General features: G+C 50.1%; 6 protein-coding genes across 6 annotated transcripts; 1 reads left to right on the top strand and 5 right to left on the bottom strand.

The window, feature by feature from the left end:
- Nucleotides 1–81: 81 nt before the first annotated feature.
- BCR38DRAFT_523538 (uncharacterized protein) lies at nucleotides 82–1,535 on the bottom strand (the record flags this gene model as incomplete). Its single annotated transcript, XM_040865265.1, has 2 exons — nucleotides 82–1,019; nucleotides 1,400–1,535. 2 exons carry the CDS (start codon nucleotides 1,533–1,535, stop codon nucleotides 82–84), a joined length of 1,074 nt encoding a protein of 357 aa, XP_040716140.1.
- A 1,790-nt stretch (nucleotides 1,536–3,325) lies between these two features.
- Nucleotides 3,326–5,147, bottom strand: BCR38DRAFT_188869 (aldo/keto reductase). Its single transcript, XM_040853985.1, has 5 exons — nucleotides 4,778–5,147; nucleotides 4,537–4,604; nucleotides 4,315–4,460; nucleotides 3,592–4,257; nucleotides 3,326–3,479 (listed from the first exon to the last, which is right to left on the bottom strand). Exons 1-5 carry the CDS (start codon nucleotides 4,996–4,998, stop codon nucleotides 3,453–3,455), a joined length of 1,128 nt encoding a protein of 375 aa, XP_040716139.1. The 5' UTR covers nucleotides 4,999–5,147; the 3' UTR covers nucleotides 3,326–3,452.
- A 1,784-nt stretch (nucleotides 5,148–6,931) lies between these two features.
- Nucleotides 6,932–9,507, bottom strand: BCR38DRAFT_431546 (putative mitochondrial fission protein). The gene is made up of 4 exons (XM_040860107.1): nucleotides 9,264–9,507; nucleotides 8,602–9,205; nucleotides 7,516–8,552; nucleotides 6,932–7,441 (listed from the first exon to the last, which is right to left on the bottom strand). Exons 1-4 carry the CDS (start codon nucleotides 9,336–9,338, stop codon nucleotides 7,166–7,168), a joined length of 1,992 nt encoding a protein of 663 aa, XP_040716138.1. The 5' UTR covers nucleotides 9,339–9,507; the 3' UTR covers nucleotides 6,932–7,165.
- A 480-nt stretch (nucleotides 9,508–9,987) lies between these two features.
- On the top strand, nucleotides 9,988–11,351 carry BCR38DRAFT_188826 (chorismate mutase). The gene is made up of 3 exons (XM_040853984.1): nucleotides 9,988–10,202; nucleotides 10,317–11,228; nucleotides 11,295–11,351. The coding sequence occupies exons 1-2, from the start codon at nucleotides 10,132–10,134 to the stop codon at nucleotides 11,044–11,046; spliced, it is 801 nt and encodes a 266-aa protein (XP_040716137.1). The 5' UTR covers nucleotides 9,988–10,131; the 3' UTR covers nucleotides 11,047–11,228; nucleotides 11,295–11,351.
- A 238-nt stretch (nucleotides 11,352–11,589) lies between these two features.
- BCR38DRAFT_484461 (p21-C-terminal region-binding protein-domain-containing protein) lies at nucleotides 11,590–12,535 on the bottom strand (the record flags this gene model as incomplete). The annotated part of the gene is made up of 2 exons (XM_040863755.1): nucleotides 11,590–12,360; nucleotides 12,446–12,535. 2 exons carry the CDS (start codon nucleotides 12,533–12,535, stop codon nucleotides 11,590–11,592), a joined length of 861 nt encoding a protein of 286 aa, XP_040716136.1.
- Nucleotides 12,536–13,972: 1,437 nt separating this feature from the next.
- Nucleotides 13,973–14,954, bottom strand: BCR38DRAFT_484460 (uncharacterized protein; the record flags this gene model as incomplete). Its single annotated transcript, XM_040863754.1, has 2 exons — nucleotides 13,973–14,718; nucleotides 14,774–14,954. 2 exons carry the CDS (start codon nucleotides 14,952–14,954, stop codon nucleotides 13,973–13,975), a joined length of 927 nt encoding a protein of 308 aa, XP_040716135.1.
- Between the last annotated feature and the right edge of the window lie 4,597 nt (nucleotides 14,955–19,551).

Raw genomic sequence — 19,551 nt, 5'->3', positions numbered from 1 at the left:
GCCCTGCGTGCTGAATGAAAGCCGCAGCTGTCACTCACACAGAGACTTGCCCTCAATCCACGTCCCATTCTCCTACCCCTCTTATTCCTCTTCGGAATCTTGTGAGAGACCGTCAAGTGCACTCTGGGAAAATTCCAGGTCTCCACGGAAGACATGGTTTCCATCCGCGTCCCACCACGAAGTGTCAGTAGAATTGAGGGAACTTGAACGTGACGTTCCCGATGAGTTCTCTGCAGCACCGACGGGCCCTTCGTCATCTGTAGTGCGACCAAAATCTGTTTCGGCGGCCTGGGACCCTTCATCTGAATATTCAGCCTCTTCCGCCTCGTCAGACTCTACGTTGCGCCATGCGCGGACGCGGGCGAGTTGCGCGATGATCTCATCATTTCCGCGTGAGAAGCCGAAATCCAGCACACCTCTTTCCCGTCTTCGTAGTGGGATGTACTTCATTGTGTTTATGGGTTCCAGCTGAGTCTCCTTTACCACTCGCCTTGAAAATACAACCGAGTTCCCATCATCGTTCTCTGCTCTGTTACTCAGGCGTTTCGCTCGATCCGGCAACGTGCTCTCAACGAAGTCATCGAGTGTCGGCCAAATATCTTTTTTCTCACCACGGCACACTCCTCGGCGTTGGTGCTGAGGGAACTCGTCAACTCTTCGGCGCTTCCCAAATGCGCGAATGCACGAGCTAGGCCTGGATGTTTCATTCATGCTCAAGGTCGGCATTCCTAGCATGAACTTGGATCTTCTCTTGCGTTTGTGTTTGCCAGTTACGAAGAAAATGAAGTCGGGGTTGGCCTCGTCACCCGAGAACCCATCACCAGCACGCCACGATGGCTCAGGCTGGCTCTGAAATTTGGGGAAGTTGAACTCACCCTCTTGATCTTTCTTGACGAGGAAAGCACCTTTAGCCACATACTCGGGCTTTCTTTCTCGACGCTCTTGATTCGTCTGCATATCAAGGGGAGTTTCGTCTAGTGGCGCAATGCTAGAGTACTGTGTCGCAGGTGACTCAATTTCTTCATGTCGGTGAACCCTAGATAGCCCCGAAACCCTGCTGATGCTCCTTTTCTCATGGCCAGTTGATGCTCTCGGATTGCTAATGTTCGATGTTACTCGTTTGACAGACCGACCCCGGGACTGGGATCGGTGACTGGAACCGCACGACTGTTGTGACGATTGACTTGATCCAAGAATCTCTACGGATTCTTCTATTTCTGGCTTCCGTGGAAGTTGAACAAGGGGCCCACTTATCAAATCGAGTGGCGGAAAGACATCTTCGCTGGCAGATTGCCTTGCGTCCATAGACCTGTTCAAGGTCAGATACTAGACCACAAGAGGTAGAATGAGAATCAAGTGGGTCTTCTTTGACGTTGAATACGCAGTCGAGGTTCCTTACTTTCGTCGCTGGGATTTACCAGTCCGGCCCCCTCGTCCAGCTGAGGCTGCAGAAGACCTCCGGCGCCGAGGCCTGGCCTGAGCGGCGTTGGCAGAATCGCTCCTATCATCAGCAGCTGTGTTTGGGTCAAGTCCATCTTCGCGGTTGACTTGGTTCCCATGCGACATAGACTTGCATTTGCGCAGCCTTGCGACAGTCCTTGGTTTGGGTGGCTGCGGGTTCACCGGCGAACTCGAATGGACGGGGTCCAGAAAAGGTGGGATGTTGGGAATACGAAGGATTGTACTCGACTTTGATCTTCGCAGGCCTGCAACAGGTCGTGGCCTGGGTTGTTGGGAATTCACTGGCAAAGTCGAGCATACAGGATCCAAAAACGACTGGATGTTGGGTATTTGGGCAATGGTATTTGACTTTGATCTTCGTGGTCTCGCAATGGGTCGTGACTTAGGCAACTGTGAATTTACCGGCGAACTCGAGGAGACAGGGTCCAGAGAAGGGGGGATGTTGGGAAGCTGGATGATCGGGTTTGATTTTGATCTTTCCATGTTTGCAGACTGACCTCCTTGAGGCTTGGGTGTGTCAACGAGTTCTCACGATGTTGAATAGAAGAGAATATGGGCATCTGTCACCACTACTTCAAGTACACATTTCAATCCTGAATGCTCAGATACGACGGTTTTCTTGTTAGTTTGAGGGATTGGGGCTGGTACTAACATTTAACCACGGAAAGAACTTGAGGGATTTGGCAGAAATGTACTTTACTCATGTCGGGAAGCCGCAACTCGCGGGTGTATAAGTACTCGAGTACTCGTGGAAGGCTCGTTGAAGCTGGGCTCGGTTCCAAGTTGCTCCTTCCAAATTTGGCTGAGCCAGCCAATCACAGTTGAAGTCTTGCCCAACCAACCAGGTAATCTTTTCCCAGCTCATGTGCCTGAAAACCGTTATGAAGGGATAAATTCATGAAGCTCATCTCATCTCATATGTTGACTGATTTATCTCGAATATTCGTGGTCTTGCTTTTCTGTGGCCGGGCTTTCCAATATCTCATGTATGAAACTGAAGAGAGGAAGCAAAGTCACTTCCTAGCTGTGCTCGCGAATTATAAGGCAGTCTAAATTCAATCAAAAAAAACCTATGTATTGTGTCATCAACGGTCTTTCGTAATCAAGCGACTTCGGCCGTTGAGAAGGATCGAAAGTCTGACTGACGCTACCAAATCACGGCACAAGGATGAACGTCAATGTACCTTGATCACTGCTGTAAATTCATGAGGATTACAAATGGGCAGCGGTGCTTTAGCAACGTGGTACGAATTTCATATGAACATATTTGGGTCCCGTAACGTCCATAGAAGAGCAGAGGCTCGGGGCAACGAGGGCAACGATGTTATCATAATGGAGAACAAGTGATACATGACTCTTCGTGATTCAGATCTGGGCTACTTCACGACCGCAAGCAATATCGGTGCCATAGACCGATGGAATTCCGATGTGAGACCTTATCGTGTCATTATGTCGCCCAATATAAGAAAATTTGGTTGGATATCACCATCACTTTATAACGTTTAAACGAGCAACATGCGCAAATTCTCTAGCACAGGAATGATGATGGACAGCAGTACGTTGTATGTCTGAGGAACATCACTAAGCTGAAACCTCTCGCCGCAAGGTTCGCCTCACAACGCTAGATTCACATCTTGAAAAAGCCCCTCTCTCCCCTAACCTTGCCGATCTCGTCACCAAAAGAGTTTACGTCAAATACTTGTATAGATCACATTATCAAGTTTCGAAATCGCCGTGATCACTCTTTTACCCAAGACTTATCATACGGAGGCATGATAACTAACTATGTTAAAGTGCACTATACCTCACCGTACTTGGTGTGTTTCGATACAACCGCTAGGTAGTCACCATGTCAGTCATATATGTCCGCAGTCACCCCGTCACCCCAGAACTCAGTACCCAGTTTGCTTCTTCCAATTGTGCGCGGCACTAGGTCCACGCTTCGTGTTGTACCACACCCATTGCCATCCTCTCGAGAAGCCCCGGCGGACCTACTCGCCGCCCCGAGGGGTAATAGGCTAAGTACGATCATGTTAGCTTTCATTCCCATGACATGTGAGGTTTCAGATGACTTGAGCAACTCAAATGACAAGTTTGGGTATAATGTCACAGGTAATGGAATAGGCTTACCTTGCTCGGAGCAACATAGTCGTAGTGACCACCCAGGTTCAGAAGCCAAACGTCCCCGGGGTGCTCAGGCTTTCCTTTCCAGAGGAAGTTGAGCGGGAACCCGATATCGAACGGCACGGCGCCCTCAATCTCATCAATATCCTCCTGCGACAGCGACAACGTCAGCGCCTCGATATTAGCCTTAAGGTGATCGATGTTCCGTCCGCCAATAATGGGAAACACGTAAGGCGCCTTGTGCATGACGTATGCCTGTGCGACCGAAGTAATAATAGTCCCCTTGCGGTTGGCAACAGTCTCGAGAGCCTGGCTGACTTTAATGTCCGTCTCTGAGGCCTCGACCTTTCGGCCTTCCTGCGCCTTGCGCTGCGCCTCCGTCTTAAATTTGCCGCCACCGAGCGCGCTCCAGGGCGCAAGGCCCATGCCCTCTTCCCGACACATGGGGAGGATCTCGCGCTCGAGGTCGCGGTTCGCGGCTGACCACTTGCCCTGGTAGACGCTGAACTGGCAGAAGCCGTGGTCGCGGGCGTACTGGTTTGCTTTGGACACGATGTAGGCGGGAGAGTCGCTGATGCCGAGGTAAAGGACCTTTCCCGACACCACGAGGGCATTTAGGGCTTGCATCAGCTCCGGGATCGAGGTGCTGAAGTCCCACCAGTGGATGTAGAGCTAAGTTGTATGTAAGTCGGGATTTGATCTCCAATAGTATCTGTCCAGCCAACTTACCAGGTCAATATAATCGGTCTTCAACTTGCGCAAGCTGGCCTCGACCGAAGTGCGGAGACTCTTTGATCCGTTGCCAGTCGAATTGGCCATGATCTCAGTCTCTCCTCTCCCAGCACGGAAGTTTGTAGTGTACTTGGTTGCGATGACTGATTTGTTCATTTAGCAGGTTGCACCTTCTTTCCACAATCAAGGCTTTCGCAGGATACGTCCATAGGGACTTACCCATCTGATCACGAATACCACGCTGCTTCATCCAATCTCCAATCCACTCCTCGGACTCCTCGGCCTGGCTGAACAATTACATTTAGTAATTGCTTCCTGGATCTGTATGACAAACCCTTTGCAATTCAATGCCACATGCACAAACATCATACGCAAACGATGCTCCGAGTGCAACGTACTTGGGCGTATTTGCCCTCATCGCGGGCCATGGACGAAGAAACAACGCTCACAGACTACTTACTAGTTGTTTGCAGTGTCGATGAAGTTACCACCCTGCTGGTAGTAGAAATCCAGAATGGCCTCCGTCGTAGGTTTGTCGCAAGCTCCCATCCACTGCTTCCACGCATCGCCGAAGTTCATTGCGCCCAGGCAGAGAGGACTGACGCGGACCGATGCCGTCGGCGAAAGCAGGCGGTAGCGAGCCAAGGGACTCTTGGGGGGAAGGGCCATAGGCAAAGCCATCTTAAATGATATTTACGAGGCAGCTGAAAAAAAAGAGCAGTGCAAGTGCAAGTTGAGGATTGCTAATATCCAAGTTCCTGCTTTGTGAAGTTAAGTTATTCCAGTGCTGTTCGTGACGTCAATGGCTCGAAAAGGGCAGTTGCAACGTAGACTGTAACCAATTTTATGTTAGCCATTATAAAGAGAAAGGTAGTATAAGGTAGTATGTATGGACACAGATAAGAATAGCCGGATGAAACAGTGAATCATTACTGGACAAACCCTAGTGGATAACTGGATGGAATAATGTTAGAATAATAAAATTCCGGGAATCGAAAGCGGGATTTTTTGGTTGGACTGTCAACAGGATAGATAGGCTTTGTTCAGTGTTCATAGGAAAGGAATTTAAACATGTTGCAAAGTGTTACTGAATGGAAAATTTCCCATGTTTCTTTCCCATGTTTCGAAGATAACTGTAGAGGCACTTGCATACACGTAAACTAAACTTCTAGTTGTCAATTTCAAGGAGTCTCGAATGCCGAGAAAACTGTCCGACGTTCGATGAACGCTGTCGAAATTGGCAACTATCTGACATTGGGAACACCATCAGACTCCCTGTGGGCATCACATGGGAAGCTCAAAATGGTATAGATATATGTGGGAAAATGCAATCGGAAAGTTTACCATACCTTCTTCACAGGCTATGCCTTCGCCAGCACTAAAATCAAAACCAAGAGAGTTGACTCACCTTGAGATTGCCGGGGCAGCAAAGGAAGGTACTGTGATGTTGTTAGTGTTGACGCGACAACCCGTATATAGGAGGATGTAGCACAAAGATGAACTCGTGGCGGTGGTTGGGGGAGTTGTATTGGGCAGATAGATATATTGGCTGGGGGAAGAGCAAGAATATGGCCGAGTTAGAGCTCATGTACCGTCTGGTTGGGCAGAAAGTAGTGACTAACAGACGTATTTCTTCCATCGACTCATGACTCATATGAAAACTTGTGTCAAAGTCAAAGAAGTACTTACAAGGGGGAATCGGTCAATTCGTGATGTGAAATCAAGTTGATAGCGACGTATATGATAAAATGCAAAGAAGCACTTACGTGTTTTTATAGCCAGATGCCAGCAGTGTGGGGTTGATGTAACTTCAGGCGCCGAGCAACCTCCTCCCCACTAGTGAGACGGAGCAGCTCGAGGTTGGAATCAAGATAGATAGGCGCACGCTTAATGATGCACTGGTAACCTGGGATGTTTGACAATGTAGCATCTCGTCATTGGTTGTCAGGAAGGTTATTTCCGATCAGACCTTGCATCCGCAGGCCTGGATGATCTCATCGATTTACTGTAGATTGATGTCGACGGGCAGAGCGGTAACAACCAACCGAGCTAGTCTTGGAGAGTCTCAAACTTGAGGAGTTAGAATGGGAACATTCTTCAATCAGGCCACTTTGGATAGTCTAAATTCCTAAGTCCGGATCTCCTCGAGTAAGTTACCAGCCAATGGGCCCTGCCTTGGAAGCCTTAACGTTGGTCCAAGTTCAAAGAAGACGCATAGGCAGGGGAGACACGGAAGCTGCGGGATCCACAAGGCCCGTTGAACTCAAGATGAGTCAAAAGTGGGATGCAGACGGGACTTGCACTGGTAACCAGCCTCCAGACAGCTCCGGGCGGATATACAGTCGCGTATCAACAGGAAGGGCCGAAAGCCACAGGGTCCACAGCTTCCATGAGACTGTCATGTAATTACTTAGAGGTAAATATAATTATACCATACTCTACTGGTGTGGGTATTTCCATATCAGGATCTTGGGACCACTAACAGTTGGCTTGTGCAACCGTGATGAAAATATGTGTGGCTCCTTGGATTACACCTACAGTCCGCAATATGCTTACGGTAGAGATACGCGCTAAACCTAGAACCCGGAATCGAGACTCATCTTCCAGGTGATTGGTTGGCAGATATTGCTTCATGCACAAGCATAGCGCAGACAGAGTTAGCAGACCAAGACACCCCGAAGCTATACATGTCTGACTGAACTCCCGTGCCTCTCTCTTTTGCCATCCCGTACGACAATCACCGACCGACTATGCCGAAACCACGTGCACCCCAGTACTGTGCTTCGTTCATACGTTTCATTCGTTGGATCTCTATATTTCTTTTGGTTGTTATACAAAGCCCAGTCACCTAGCAGGTCCACACACCGACTATGCCGTCTTGGCGTCCCTCCACCATGTACCCGTCCTTGATGCGGACGCGCTCGACAATAGCCGGAGTCTTGTTTTCCTCCGCCTCGGTGATGCCTGCGCCAACCTCCCATTGCCGTGACTCTAGCTTATCGTATACTTTGACCACGTCCTCCTGGGCGGCGCAGACGATGCGTCTGTCGTCAAACATCATGCTCGTGATGGGGTTATCATACGCGTATGCGTCGAAAATCGACCCTGTTCGTAGGTCCCATATCTGTGGTATGTTAGAATTATCGACACAGGTTGCGGGAGATGGCAGGAAGTGAATGAGCTGCTATAGTAACTCACCCGAATGCTTCGATCCAAGCTTCCCGTCACCAGATGCACATCGTCGAACTGAAGACAAGTCACAGGACCCGTATGGCCGACCAAACTCCGGTGGACCTGGCCACTGCGCAAATCCCATAATCGAACCATACCGTCAGCGGTACCGCAGGCAAGTGCAGAGTCAAAGACTTGCAAAGCACCAACAAAATCAGCTGACCCTGAGGACGATCGGCTTGTTTGTCTCCATTGTCCTTCAACAGAGCCCATCGACGCGGATGCTTGTGCGGCTGCCCACATTACATCCAGAGTCTGTACGCAACGGCCCTTCTCAAGATCCCAGTGTCGAAGGGTCTTATCGGCCGATCCAGACACAAGAACGTCGCCCCTGAAGTGCAGTGCAGTGATCTCATTCATGTGAGCTTCGAGAGTGAAAAGATGGCAGTCGGCCAGACTACCCTCCGGCGGGTCAACGGGTTGGTCATCGGGATTCTCAAACGCCATCCCATCTTCGTCCTCGTCGTCTCTTCCAAATTGGCCGCCTTGAGGGTCGTAGCGTGCTTTGCTCAGATCCCATAACCGGATAGTCGCATCCACGCCTCCTGTGGCAACGAAGTTGTCCTCGACCTGCAGTGCTCTCACTGATGCGGTGTGACCCTCAAGCGTACCTATGCAACGTCCTGCGTTAAGATCCCATACTTTAACCATGTCATCCATTCCCGACGTCACCATGGTTCCGAAGGGCACGTCGAAATCGTGCGAGTTAATAGTGTCCGCATGAGCCTTGATCTGACGTATCATGGTCCCGGGCTCGAAGTGTTCGTGTAAGATGGGCATGGATTTGCGACGAATGACCTTATGCCTCTTTGATCGTGAAGGGCCGTTTGAGGCAGGAGGCAGCTTCTCATAGACGGATTTTGACATGAACTCGTCGACATCCTGATCCGTAACTAGATCATCATCATCATCATCATCATCTCGTGTCGGCGTATCCGCTGCTATAGATTCGGCCTCGTCAACAAGCAGTTGAGCGTCATCTATACGGCCTTCCATGTCCACAACTGCTCCGGTTAGTTTTGAACTAGGCACAAATCCCGCGGGGGACCTTACTGTCGTGCTCTAGCAAAGCCTCTTCTTGTTCCAGACAAGCCAGCCTTTCGAGGATTATCCTGCGCATACCACTGAGGTTGGCGATTTTGTTATCGATCTCCCGTATCTCAACACTGGCCATGTTCTTGCGGATGCCAAGCATTTCGAGCTCGTGCATCAGCGATCCCCTTTCTTTCTTGAGTTTGAGCAAATGATGCGGACTGTCAGGCGTCGAGGGTGTCTCTTCTATCATCTTTCGCCCTCTCGAGACTCTTCTTCGATGTTTTTTGCCTTCTTCGGTCAACTCCGGGAAGCTCGCCTGAAAGCCTTGAAATAACGAGTACGTATTGTCATCCTCAGGTATATTTTGGAGCATGTCATCTGACAGGTACGATAAAGCGCGGTATTGGATCTCCGAAGTAGAGAACTTGGAACGGACGAGGTCGGTCGGGGTCGTTTTTGCCATGGAGAACATACTCCTCTGCACGCCTGGCCTTTTGAGCTGTTTGTGGACTTCGGCCATGGCGCTGTGATAATGATTGTTGGATCCCCCATCTGACCTTGGTCCAACCAAATGGGTTGCCGTCGTCGTAACCTTCCGCGTGAAGCCCCTCAATCCACCCGGCTAAAATATGCATCAGTTGCTTGGAACTGTTGACATTCAGAAGGACGGGAGCCAGTACTACCGATAGAATGGAGCCCTCGTCGTCCATGGGGGCTTCATCGTGGAAAGCATTGTGCAAATCCGAATCATCCATACGATAGCGGGGTATCTTGCGCTGCAAAGTCCTTGGAGTGGTCGGTACTCAAGTAATCAAGTCGGACGGCAAGCGTTGTCGTGGCGCATTGAAGCAGGGCAGAAATTTGGTCGCTATGGGTCGCTATGAAAGCTTCGCGATAATGAAGTCAAAAGTTCAAGCTTGTGTGCCAGGATTCCGCGACATGGAATTCCGTGGCACGAGCCACACGACCATCCCAGCGCTAGAAAGAAGCTGCACAGTTGCGACATCCTGCAGGGGTTTTGCTCGGATGTGACTATTCTGCGTCGTAATTCGTCAATTCCCAGCTTCCCCGGTGGCAGCCCATGGAAAGCCCAAGTACCGGCATCATCACAAACCAAATAAACAGGAAAGTCAGTTGCATCATTTCGCATTGTTCCTCTCGGGCTTGGCTGGTACAACATTGTTTACTAAGCTTATCCTGGAGAGGTTCGCTGTTATCACTCAGTGCTACGGCTATGTAAGTAAAGTACAGCTGGAGTAAGAGGGTCGTTTTCAGCCTAACTAGAGGGTACACCGATCGGGTCGGCCCCGAACCCCGGAAATCGGAAGCAGGGCCGCAACTAGACTGGCAACCGTAGCTGACTCTTGGTTTGCTCACGTCAACCCCGCCATGTTACTGATTTGCGATTGCGATGAAGCCAGATTGACTATCTCAAAACTCCAAGTCTCAAACCCCTTTGAGAATATCTCTTAACCTGACCCTACAGTCGAACGTCCACTGCCCGCCACATCGTCGCCCTTCTTCTCACTACGACGCGAGAACGAGACCATGGATACCATTATCGATCTCTCGGATGCCTCCAAGGCATTGGATCTCAACAATATCCGCTTCCAGCTGATGTAAGCACTGGATCGTCAGTCCGATTTAAATGGAATTGTGCCACCTTTGGGGCCAGAGGACACCCGTTTGCACATTGCTCTGCCATGACTGTCTCTGACTTACAACCTGGACAGCCGTTTAGAAGACACAATCACCTTCCACCTCATCGAACGCGTCCAGTTCCCGCTCAACAAATCCATCTACATCCCTGGTGCGGTACACATAGAGCCAGTCGAAGGCTCGGGCCTAAGCTTCATGGACTGGTACCTTCGCGAGCAAGAGAAGTTACAATCGCTGATCCGCCGCTTCGAATCCCCCGACGAGTATGCCTTCTTCCCGGACGCCCTGCCCAAGCCGATACTGAAGCCGCTGAACTACCCCCGAATCCTGCACGACAACACCGTCGTAGTCAACGATAAGATCAAGGCGTTCTTCATCAACGAGTTTCTGCCGGCCGTCTGCCCCGACTTTGGGCGCGAAGACCGCGGCGAATCGGCCGAGAACTACGGCTCGGCCGCGACTTGCGATATTGCCTGCCTCCAGGCCCTGTCGCGAAGAATCCACTTTGGCAAGTTCGTGGCTGAGAGCAAGTTTAGGTCGGATCCGGAGAAGTACACCAAACTGATCAAGGCTGGGGACCGTGAGGGGATTGCCGCCGCCATTACGAACACTGCGGTCGAGGAACAGGTGCTGAAGAGACTGGCCTTGAAGGTACAAACGTACGGCACCGATCCTTCGATGAATGGATCCTCCGAGAACGCGGGCAAAATCAACGTGGAAAAGGTGGTCTCCATGTACAAGGACTTTGTAATCCCGATAACGAAAGAGGTGGAGGTCGAATACCTTATGCAACGGTTGAGTTAAGTGTCTACACCGCATGTAAACGGTAAATCTAAGGAAGCAGTGAAGTGGTACTAAGGGGGGTTGTTGCTTGTGGCAGTTGGCGCCTCCATGGAAAGTCGGAAAGGGTCCAAAGATGGTCGTGATACCTTTCGCTCTTGATGGGATTGGACTGGTAGCCCAAGCCGCGGAGAAACCATCAAGTGGTGCGTATGAGTGGAATATTCAGGTCAAACTAGTGTTTATGCCTGCTTACTGTGTTGGGATACCAGGCAATCCAACACTGTTCCGCTCAGTGCGCCGTCATTTTGTCATTCGCCTGAGTCCAGCTGCATGGTGCTGGTTTACAGCGACTTCCGTGCCTCGTAGACAAGACATCTAGATTATTGCGTTAATGATCACCAGAGGATAGACTGAATATACAGCAGACCAACTGAAGCTGCATACACAATTCCCGCCGCCCCCAAGGAGTGCCTGTGGATTGCGTTGATTACATCTGCAGCATACATGATGTCACTAAATGATCCCAGGGTTGTTCCTCAAGCATTTGTATCATTTCTTTACCGCCTATGATGGCGGACTCAAATACTCCCCAACAGCCTTCGCCGCCTCCGCGAACTTGCTAGCCTCAATCAGAATCATAAACCCGCTCGGCATAACACCCAACTCCTGGAATGCCCGCTTGCTATCCGCCACAGCCTCATCATGATTCGTGAACGTGTAGCTCCCATACGCCACCGCATATTTCTGCAGCACCTCGTCCTCAGGGTGGAAATAGAACATGGCGGCCTCCTGCCTGCCCTTCTTCTTTTTCCGCTCGCCCATGTCGAGCGTCGACTCGACCTCTTGGTACGTCTTGGACAGGATCAGGTAGTGCGAGAACTCGTATGGCTCCTTGTCCTCGACGGCCGCCTCCACCTCGTCGATCAGCATCCCGTACATGGGCGGCGCGATCTCGGACGGCATGTTAATGAGTCGCTCTGAAAGAACAAGGCCCACGTGGTTCCCCGCCGAGAGCACGCCCGGTATTGATGAAAGTGACTCCGTCGTCTGAGCCTTTTGGGTCAGGTACTTGGTCAGGTCTGCGAGGGGTTTCTTCTTCCGGTGCTCCTGCAGGTTTAGCACCGTGAACATAGCGTAAGGGTCCGTTTCCTTCCCATCGACCTTGACGGTTGAGCCGATGGTCGGCTGGGAGAGAACCAGGTCCGCTAGGCCCGAGATGTCGAATAGGGAGTGGTCTACATCTAGTAGCTGGCGCAGCAGCGACTTGGTGCCGTGGAAGTCAATCTCGGGCTCGAAGTTGAACCACTCGAAATCGACGTTCACCATGTCGAAGTCCTAGAGTTTTTGGTTAATTCGTTCCAGTTTTGTGATGGCACGGGCGGCGACTAGTGCCAACCCGTCGTGTGAGTTGCTCACTCACCTCGTCGTCTGAGCTATCATCACCGTCCACGGCCATTTTGTCGGCCGCTTCTGTCGCACCGTCGGCTTCTCTCGCTCTCTTTTTTGCCATTTTGAAAAGCAGAAACGATGTGAGAAGAGTCTTCGATTTGGGTACTCGAAAGCGAACGCTGCCTTTCTTTAGATACCTTCAGGCGCACTGTAGTCCTCTGCTCTGATGAACCAAGGCCGAAATCCAACTTTTTTCGACAAGCCCCGCCGTCTTGTCTTATCGATAAGAAGTGGTTCGCGGGACAATTGAATTTATTTCGAATCTCACTCATCATTGTCAGTCATCCCAAACTGAGAACGGACGTTCGGATATGGCCTGATGTTTATGAAAATCACTGTCTCGAAGCTACCACAACTTGGAGAGGCTGCAGAAAGAATGGGAAAAACCACAGCATAAGCTCGAACACAAACCCCAAACCGGATATTCCTCCGGGCACCGTCCTACGTCAATGCAATGGCATACATTTTCTCCACGAAGACACTGCCCATGATAGTAAATCTATTGACAGAATCGAAATTCACCCCTGAGTAGGTACACAAGTACCCAGGTAACGCACATACGCAGAAGCCAAACTTGCTAGGAGAACCAAGCCCTTGCGATACACGGGTGTCTTCCGTCCGGAGATGGTGAACATCTCGCGAACAAGAAACATATTTTCACGCAATAGCTCGTCAAATCCAATATCGATGTCGCGATCCCCTGATGTATGATATATGACAAGAATTCCCCTCCTCCCGTTTATACGTACGCGTACGCAGGCATCATTCGTGAATACTACCTGTTCAGAGTGTTCCGGCAGTTGTTGTATGTTTGGTGAGGTCCGTCCGGCCCCCAAGTCTGAAGACACGACTTTTGTGTGGCCCGCCGCTGATGTGGTTCCGGTGTAAGTCAGACTTGGTTGAAGGCTTCACTACCTTATTTAGTCCAGACCTCCATCTAGAGCTGGGGCGAGAGCTTTATGGGTGTGTATCATTAGATTGCCTAGGTAGATTTGCGGGCGAGAAGCGATGTGACATGACAGGGGCAGCGATACTTCATTTCAGCCTGTTCAAGGGAAGATCCGGGGAAGCTTGCCGCGTAGTCATTCGTCAGGAGAGCGTCCCATCTGATCGGACAGGTATCGGCACGCCTGTGGGGATATTTTTGGAAGGTTGTCAGAGGCTTCAGGGTCTCGAACAATGAATACAATAAATATTACTTCTCGGTAGTGGGTATCCATAGAGTTATCGATTGCGTTCCGAAATCAAATGACCGCCCTTCCGAAGGAAACCAGTCCTGTCGTGACCTTGAGTACAACCATGAGTCCCCCCTTCCCAACCAACTCCCTTGATCCGACCCTTTCGGTAAAGCAAAAACCCTCTGGCTCAAAGATAAATGTGACCATAATCCGGACAATACAGATCCAACCGAGCGCCAAACGACCAACCGCTATGCAGATGACATTAAGAGACTAGCCTCCATGCGCAGTCATTAACATGGCTCAGCCATTTTGTACAATCAAGGGTGCCTGGCCTCGTTTGGCAAATGCAGGTAGTCTGGAGGCACGGCCCTGGCGGTGCTGAACGCCTCTCGAGTTTCCTGATCGTATTGGCCGGCCGTTAATTGAGACTTCGGCGTCTCTGCAGGTGTGAGCTGAAGACCCAAACCGACGACTGCTTCTCCGGAGCTCATCGGCCTGTTGCTGCAGAGCTCGTAGTCTCTTGCCTCGGGTGCCATCCCACTTGTTTCGTCCATCAGCTCTCGGCGAACGAGCTCAATATCATGGCGTACCTCCTTGATGATTTGAGCGTCCCATAGCGGTAGAATGCGATATCCCAGAGCCTCCATTATGCAGCGTTCGGTGAAGTTGATCTGCTCGCAAGACCAGATATCCATTCCCCACCTGCTCGCGTAATAACTTGTCGGCTCCTGCAGGTCGGCTACAAACTTGTCGGCAATCATCAGGGCTGCAAGAACTGCGACCTCGGGTAACACTGTATCGGCCTGTGCGTCATGTTCCAGCTGAATCGGAGTCGATGGGAGAGTGTGCCGCTTGCATACTGGCGAGGTCCGCCGCGACCTGGGATAGGACATACGCCAGCTGTGGCGGAATCTCGAGGGAAGGGCATCTAGAATGCAGGCTGCTAAGGCGATGAGATCCATGGGTAAATCGGCGTGGCTGAGCATAAACTGAACTGTAGCAGTAGATGGCTCTTCCCGTGAGAGTCCTGGGGGAATCATCTGAGTGAGATGGATTGCAGGGGCTGGATGACGGCATGTTAGCATGGTAAGGAAGTCGGAGGGGGAGGGACGACATACCTAGAAGGTCTGAGTTTGGAGTTTCGCCCTCGGCAAGAATGCGGGGACTCTGAGCGGCTGAAGAGTTTCGGGACGAAGGAGGAGGTGTTGGAAGATTTGATAACGGTTTGTAAAACCTTCTGAAGCATGCCTCGTCAAACTCAAAGCCATCATCCACCGAGAAGCTCTTGCTGTGGCCCATCTTGAACAGAATCAAAGAGAATTCAACCAAATACCGCAAGACGTTGAGGGGCTGTTGTTCATGGTCCAGCGGACGCAAGAAAAGGCGAGATCCGGGATCGTGTTATGAACTTGAGGGGTATCACGCAACCAGGTCCAAAGCGACAGTTAAATCTTAGGGGTCGTTCGATTTGAGGCGGTGGGGAAGACAGGACGGGTCCGGGTTATATACCTCGAGCTGGGAGGAGAAGCGAAGGACCCAAGCCAGCTGCAGCGTAGTAAATGGACTGATGAGCGAGTGCAATCAATTCTCGGAAGAGAGAATAATACAGATGAGTAGACGAGTGTGTGTGTGTGTGTGAGTATATCAGGATTGGCTACCGTCAGGAGCTTTATGCAGGTCGCACGGTTCAATAATAAGCAAGTAACCTGCAAAGACGCAACTAGAAGCTGCGACTCGTGTAGACTCCTTATTTAGTACTGCACCGCACACTACAGTAGATGTGCCAGAACAGCGTCCGCAATTGGAAGCAGTGCTGTAGCTCACAAAGTTGGGGTTAATCTGGACTGAAATGGAGATGCAGAGAAACTAGAACCGGTGAAGGGGGATATGAGGCTTTGAAGAAGGGTGGATGGAGAGTTGTTGGCGAACCCGTGCAACCTTTAAACGAGCAACCGCGCGAGACTGCTAGGATACAAGTAAGATGGATCCCTGTCCTTGAACAGAGCACGATTTCAGCAGGAGCCCAAGCAACGACCGAGTACTTAGGTACTTCTTTACACAAGTCTTTTTAGTGTCCACGCAGTAACTCATGCCCTGTGTCGTCCTGCATTTGACTTCAATTATGCAATTTGTGTCTTACAACTGCTTGTTTGTTTGGGTCAGGCACAAGAGACAGAAAGGTGGGACTAGGTTCTGGCCCCGTCGTCAGGCATCTCTCAAACGGGAAACTCGACATCCTAGAACCATCTACAGATAGTTGGAGACAACGGGGTCGTCAACCGGAGCATAATCAAGACAATGGCAACATCGTGCCATTTTGCCCCATCCGGCCATTTGGGCACATCTGGCAAGGCGTACGATGGCGAACAAGGGGCTTATGCTTCACTACCCTGCTTGTTAGTGGGTAGAATCTGGATTCACTGAGATTTTGGCGGTGGGGCAAGGGCCGGAGGCTCAGATGAAATCCGAAAGTAGCCCAAGCAGCCAAGCCGAAGCCGTCTGGCTAGCGGCGAGAGCCGTTGCCAGAATTCAGATGACGGAACTTTGCCCACGTTCACGCGGCAACACCAAGCTTTCGATAAGGTCGATAGCGGGCACACAAGGCTCGTAATCGGCGCCGTCCGAGCTTATTAAAGACCGTCTTTGGACTTGACGATAATAACCCCCTCGCATCAATGTGCCACTTGGCGGAATAGGGGCTTGAAGAACCAACTGTTTTTGGCACAGCCACAGATCCTCGTTCACCGCTTCCAGGGACCGCTGAATCCGCTGAGAAACGAGGACAGTGCTTAACGGGCCAAGTGACGTGTGGCCGCAGCGCTGGAACCACCAGACGAGCAATGCACACATACATTGATCGCCAGATCGTCCATCGTATTCTTGCCAGCACGGACGCTTTGGGTCACCAGCATCATGATCATTAGTGACATCGACGCTCCAACAAAACCACTTAGCCCTTGATTACCCTGAAACATTATTTTTAGTGGTTGTGCCCATTTTGCTGTCCGGCGCTTTCCCACTTGCATCGCCAATTCTGGCCTCACCATCTCCGATCTTCATACGAGTCCCGCTGAGGCCGAGTTGTATCACCCTGCCATTTTCAATTTCGCCCTCAAGCGGAAAACTTTTACCCATTCCATTGAACAGCAGCGCGACCACCGAACCGGCTCTGACGATGTGGTGCCACTTTTTTTCTTACATATAAAATGCTGAGCATGCATATATAGTCACACGTCACACAACGTGGGAAAACCTCTCGCGCTGGTCACGCAATATCGACTGGCTATAGCCGCCTGGACTGGATTGGTCCTTCAAGCAACGGAAAAGACAAAGCCGATCGTATATTGCTACGCCACATCACATAATAAAGCCATGCAAGCTATGCAATGTATGTAATCCATAACTTGATCCTTAACTTGCCAAGCCAACCCACCAACTCTTGGTGTGCACAGCCTCGGCAATGGAACCGGAGGCCGAGCTCATGTCAATGGAAATAGCACATAATAAAAAAACACATCAAGCACTTCTAACAAGAAAACAACTTAGGATAACTGAGTAAAACTTATAGCTTTGTATATGATTGGCTGCTCTCTGATGCTATGGTTTCTTTTTAGATGAAAAGGCTTTTGTTGTAGTATGAACGGCTATCACAGAGATGATATGAGATTCGGCCGGCCGTTGTATGCATTTCGTCTTGACATGGGCTGCTTCAGAGACAATAAACTTTCAATTGATCGTCACGGCCGTAATCGCAAGGCCCGAGAAATAGGTTATGTACTGCCGTCGATCTGGGGAGATAGATCTCGACGGGCATCAGACAACGGAATATCCCTCGGGAAGAAAACGACACAATATTTGTTCCTGCATAAACCTTTTGATTCATGGCCCACATAGTACACCGCTGATCCTTCACTGACGGGGCCATTACGAACCTTGTGGTAATGAGGCTCGGCAAATGTAACTTGCTTCAGGTGAAGCTTCTTCCGCTTTGCTGATAAAGAGTGATGACAATTCGAAGCCGTGAGACTCGCTCGACGAAGGTATTACAGAACCCCGTGTGCCTTTGGAAAGTTTCGGCACGGCGCGAGTGTCAATTTGCCCAGGTGCTTTGTTGGTTTGGTATTTTCTCCGTCACCTTGGAATCGACGGACTAAGCAGCTTGTTTAACCAACGACAAGAACCCGAACAACTTGGCACATATATGCAGATAAAAGTTTCCCTTGGCTTCAATGGAAGAAACCTAGTTGGGTACATTCAATGCGGTATGCAAGATGATCGGCATCTCCAGAGCGATCCGAACCCGTCAAAGCAGCAACATCCGCGTAATCCTTCGGTCTGTCGGTAGTCGTCTAATGTCACAATACGCTGCAGCCAAAAGCATCACCAGCAGTGATACTCAGAGTATCCTCGAGCGCGCATAGGTGGTTAGTCTCCGTATGCATTGACGTTAATATTGCTTTGTCTTTACGGTTTCTCGGCAGACTGATCTATTCAACTCAAAACGTAGAATGACACATCTAAGCCCTGTTGTTCGGAGTATACCAAACTATAATCCTCCCCTGCATTTGCTTTGGCTCCAAGTTGTGGATGACAAGAGCAGCTTCTGAATCCATAGGGATCAAGATAGAGAAGCCAGCCAGTCTCGTAAATACGACTCGTAAATACGACATGTGTCGAGGTTTCTAGATGAATATTCCGTGCTTGATTTCTGCTTGGAATGCTCAGGTCACACTGGTCATCCACTAAAATAACCGCTGAGTTACACGCTACTCGGGAGGCCCTACTGCTGACAGACAGCCCAACGCCTCAGCTCACCCAGCTCCCAAGGTCGAGTTATTTTTACCTCTCGGAGAGCTACTGAGGTGGCCATCAGAGCTGAATGGAGGCTGACGATTGAAACAGGTAGATGGGAATTCCTAGCAAATAAACTCCTACATGTTACTCTTGTGGGTTTCATGAAACGTTGTCTTGAAATTGGAAACTCCAAGACAACCACTCTTCACCCATCACATGTTTGCTTGTTGTGTTGAGAGAGCTAGACGAGGCGTCCAAGTTAGAGAGTTGCTCTCCTTGCTGCCGCATTTGAGTGAGACATGATATACTGCAGAACATAGCAGTTTCATTTCCGTTGTTGCCCTTCTGCGTGACGACTTTATCGTGTCTGTGACCAGGTATGCACTTTTGATGAAGCTTTCAGGATTGCAATATTTGGGCCTTTGCTGATGAATTGTACTTGGGCCCAAATTATGTTAACTCACATGTCGCGATCATACAGCCCTGCGTTGTAGTACAACCCGACATTATTGTGAAGATGTCCTTAATGGCAACCCCTTTGAAGTTGGGCATACCGGCCCTTGGATCGACCATGGAATTCAGCGGACATCTAATGAAGTAATTTTACTCGACACGTCTCAGATGAAGCCTAAGAGACTTTGTTTGGCATAAGAGATAGCCTCGAGCCACACTCAAGTGTATGTTGTCACTCAACCGTTGCCACTGGATATCTTTCAGTTGTACTAGAATGAGCATGAAACGTTTCACTCAGATTCATTTACGTCAAGATTCGATATGGATAGTCCAGCCGTTGACGGGTTGAGGAATATTCCACGACCACCATCTCATTGATTATCTTAGATTCACAGTTGCTTGGGTTTGATCAAATCCTGTCAGCGAGAAAATTGACCACTGGGAATCTCAGTAGATGGACCTAATCATATCTAGAACTTACGGTCATAGCGAGGGTAGACAACGTATGCCTGCCGTTGAAAACTTCCAATGGAGATGGCCAATGAATTCATCGTGGCCGACGCAACTCACCCTGACAACACATCAATAGTGCCAGTATTTGAGGAAGAAGCATAACGATCGATCATCATACCAGCCAGTTAAAAATGCG

Source organism: Pseudomassariella vexata (assembly GCF_002105095.1).
Source record: "Pseudomassariella vexata strain CBS 129021 chromosome Unknown BCR38scaffold_6, whole genome shotgun sequence".
NCBI lineage: Eukaryota > Fungi > Ascomycota > Sordariomycetes > Amphisphaeriales > Pseudomassariaceae > Pseudomassariella > Pseudomassariella vexata.
The sequence above is the reverse complement of the archived record's forward strand: the minus strand, read 5'-3'. Positions and strand labels throughout refer to the sequence as shown.

Bases quoted from the DNA above. Each gene is read 5' to 3' on its own strand.
- BCR38DRAFT_188869 (XM_040853985.1), bottom strand. From the start codon at position 4,998: ATGGCTTTGCCTATGGCCCTTCCCCCCAAGAGTCCCTTGGCTCGCTAC. The intron at 4,258-4,314 runs GTAAGTTGGCTG...CATACAACTTAG, and splicing joins AGACCGATTATATTGACCTG to CTCTACATCCACTGGTGGGA. The intron at 3,480-3,591 runs GTAAGCCTATTC...GATCGTACTTAG, and splicing joins ACTATGTTGCTCCGAGCAAG to CCTATTACCCCTCGGGGCGG.
- BCR38DRAFT_188826 (XM_040853984.1), top strand. From the start codon at position 10,132: ATGGATACCATTATCGATCTCTCGGATGCCTCCAAGGCATTGGATCTC. The intron at 10,203-10,316 runs GTAAGCACTGGA...CAACCTGGACAG, and splicing joins AATATCCGCTTCCAGCTGAT to CCGTTTAGAAGACACAATCA.
- BCR38DRAFT_431546 (XM_040860107.1), bottom strand. From the start codon at position 9,338: ATGGATGATTCGGATTTGCACAATGCTTTCCACGATGAAGCCCCCATG. The intron at 9,206-9,263 runs GTACTGGCTCCC...TGCATATTTTAG, and splicing joins AGGGCTCCATTCTATCGGTA to CCGGGTGGATTGAGGGGCTT. The intron at 7,442-7,515 runs GTGAGTTACTAT...AACATACCACAG, and splicing joins GCTTGGATCGAAGCATTCGG to ATATGGGACCTACGAACAGG.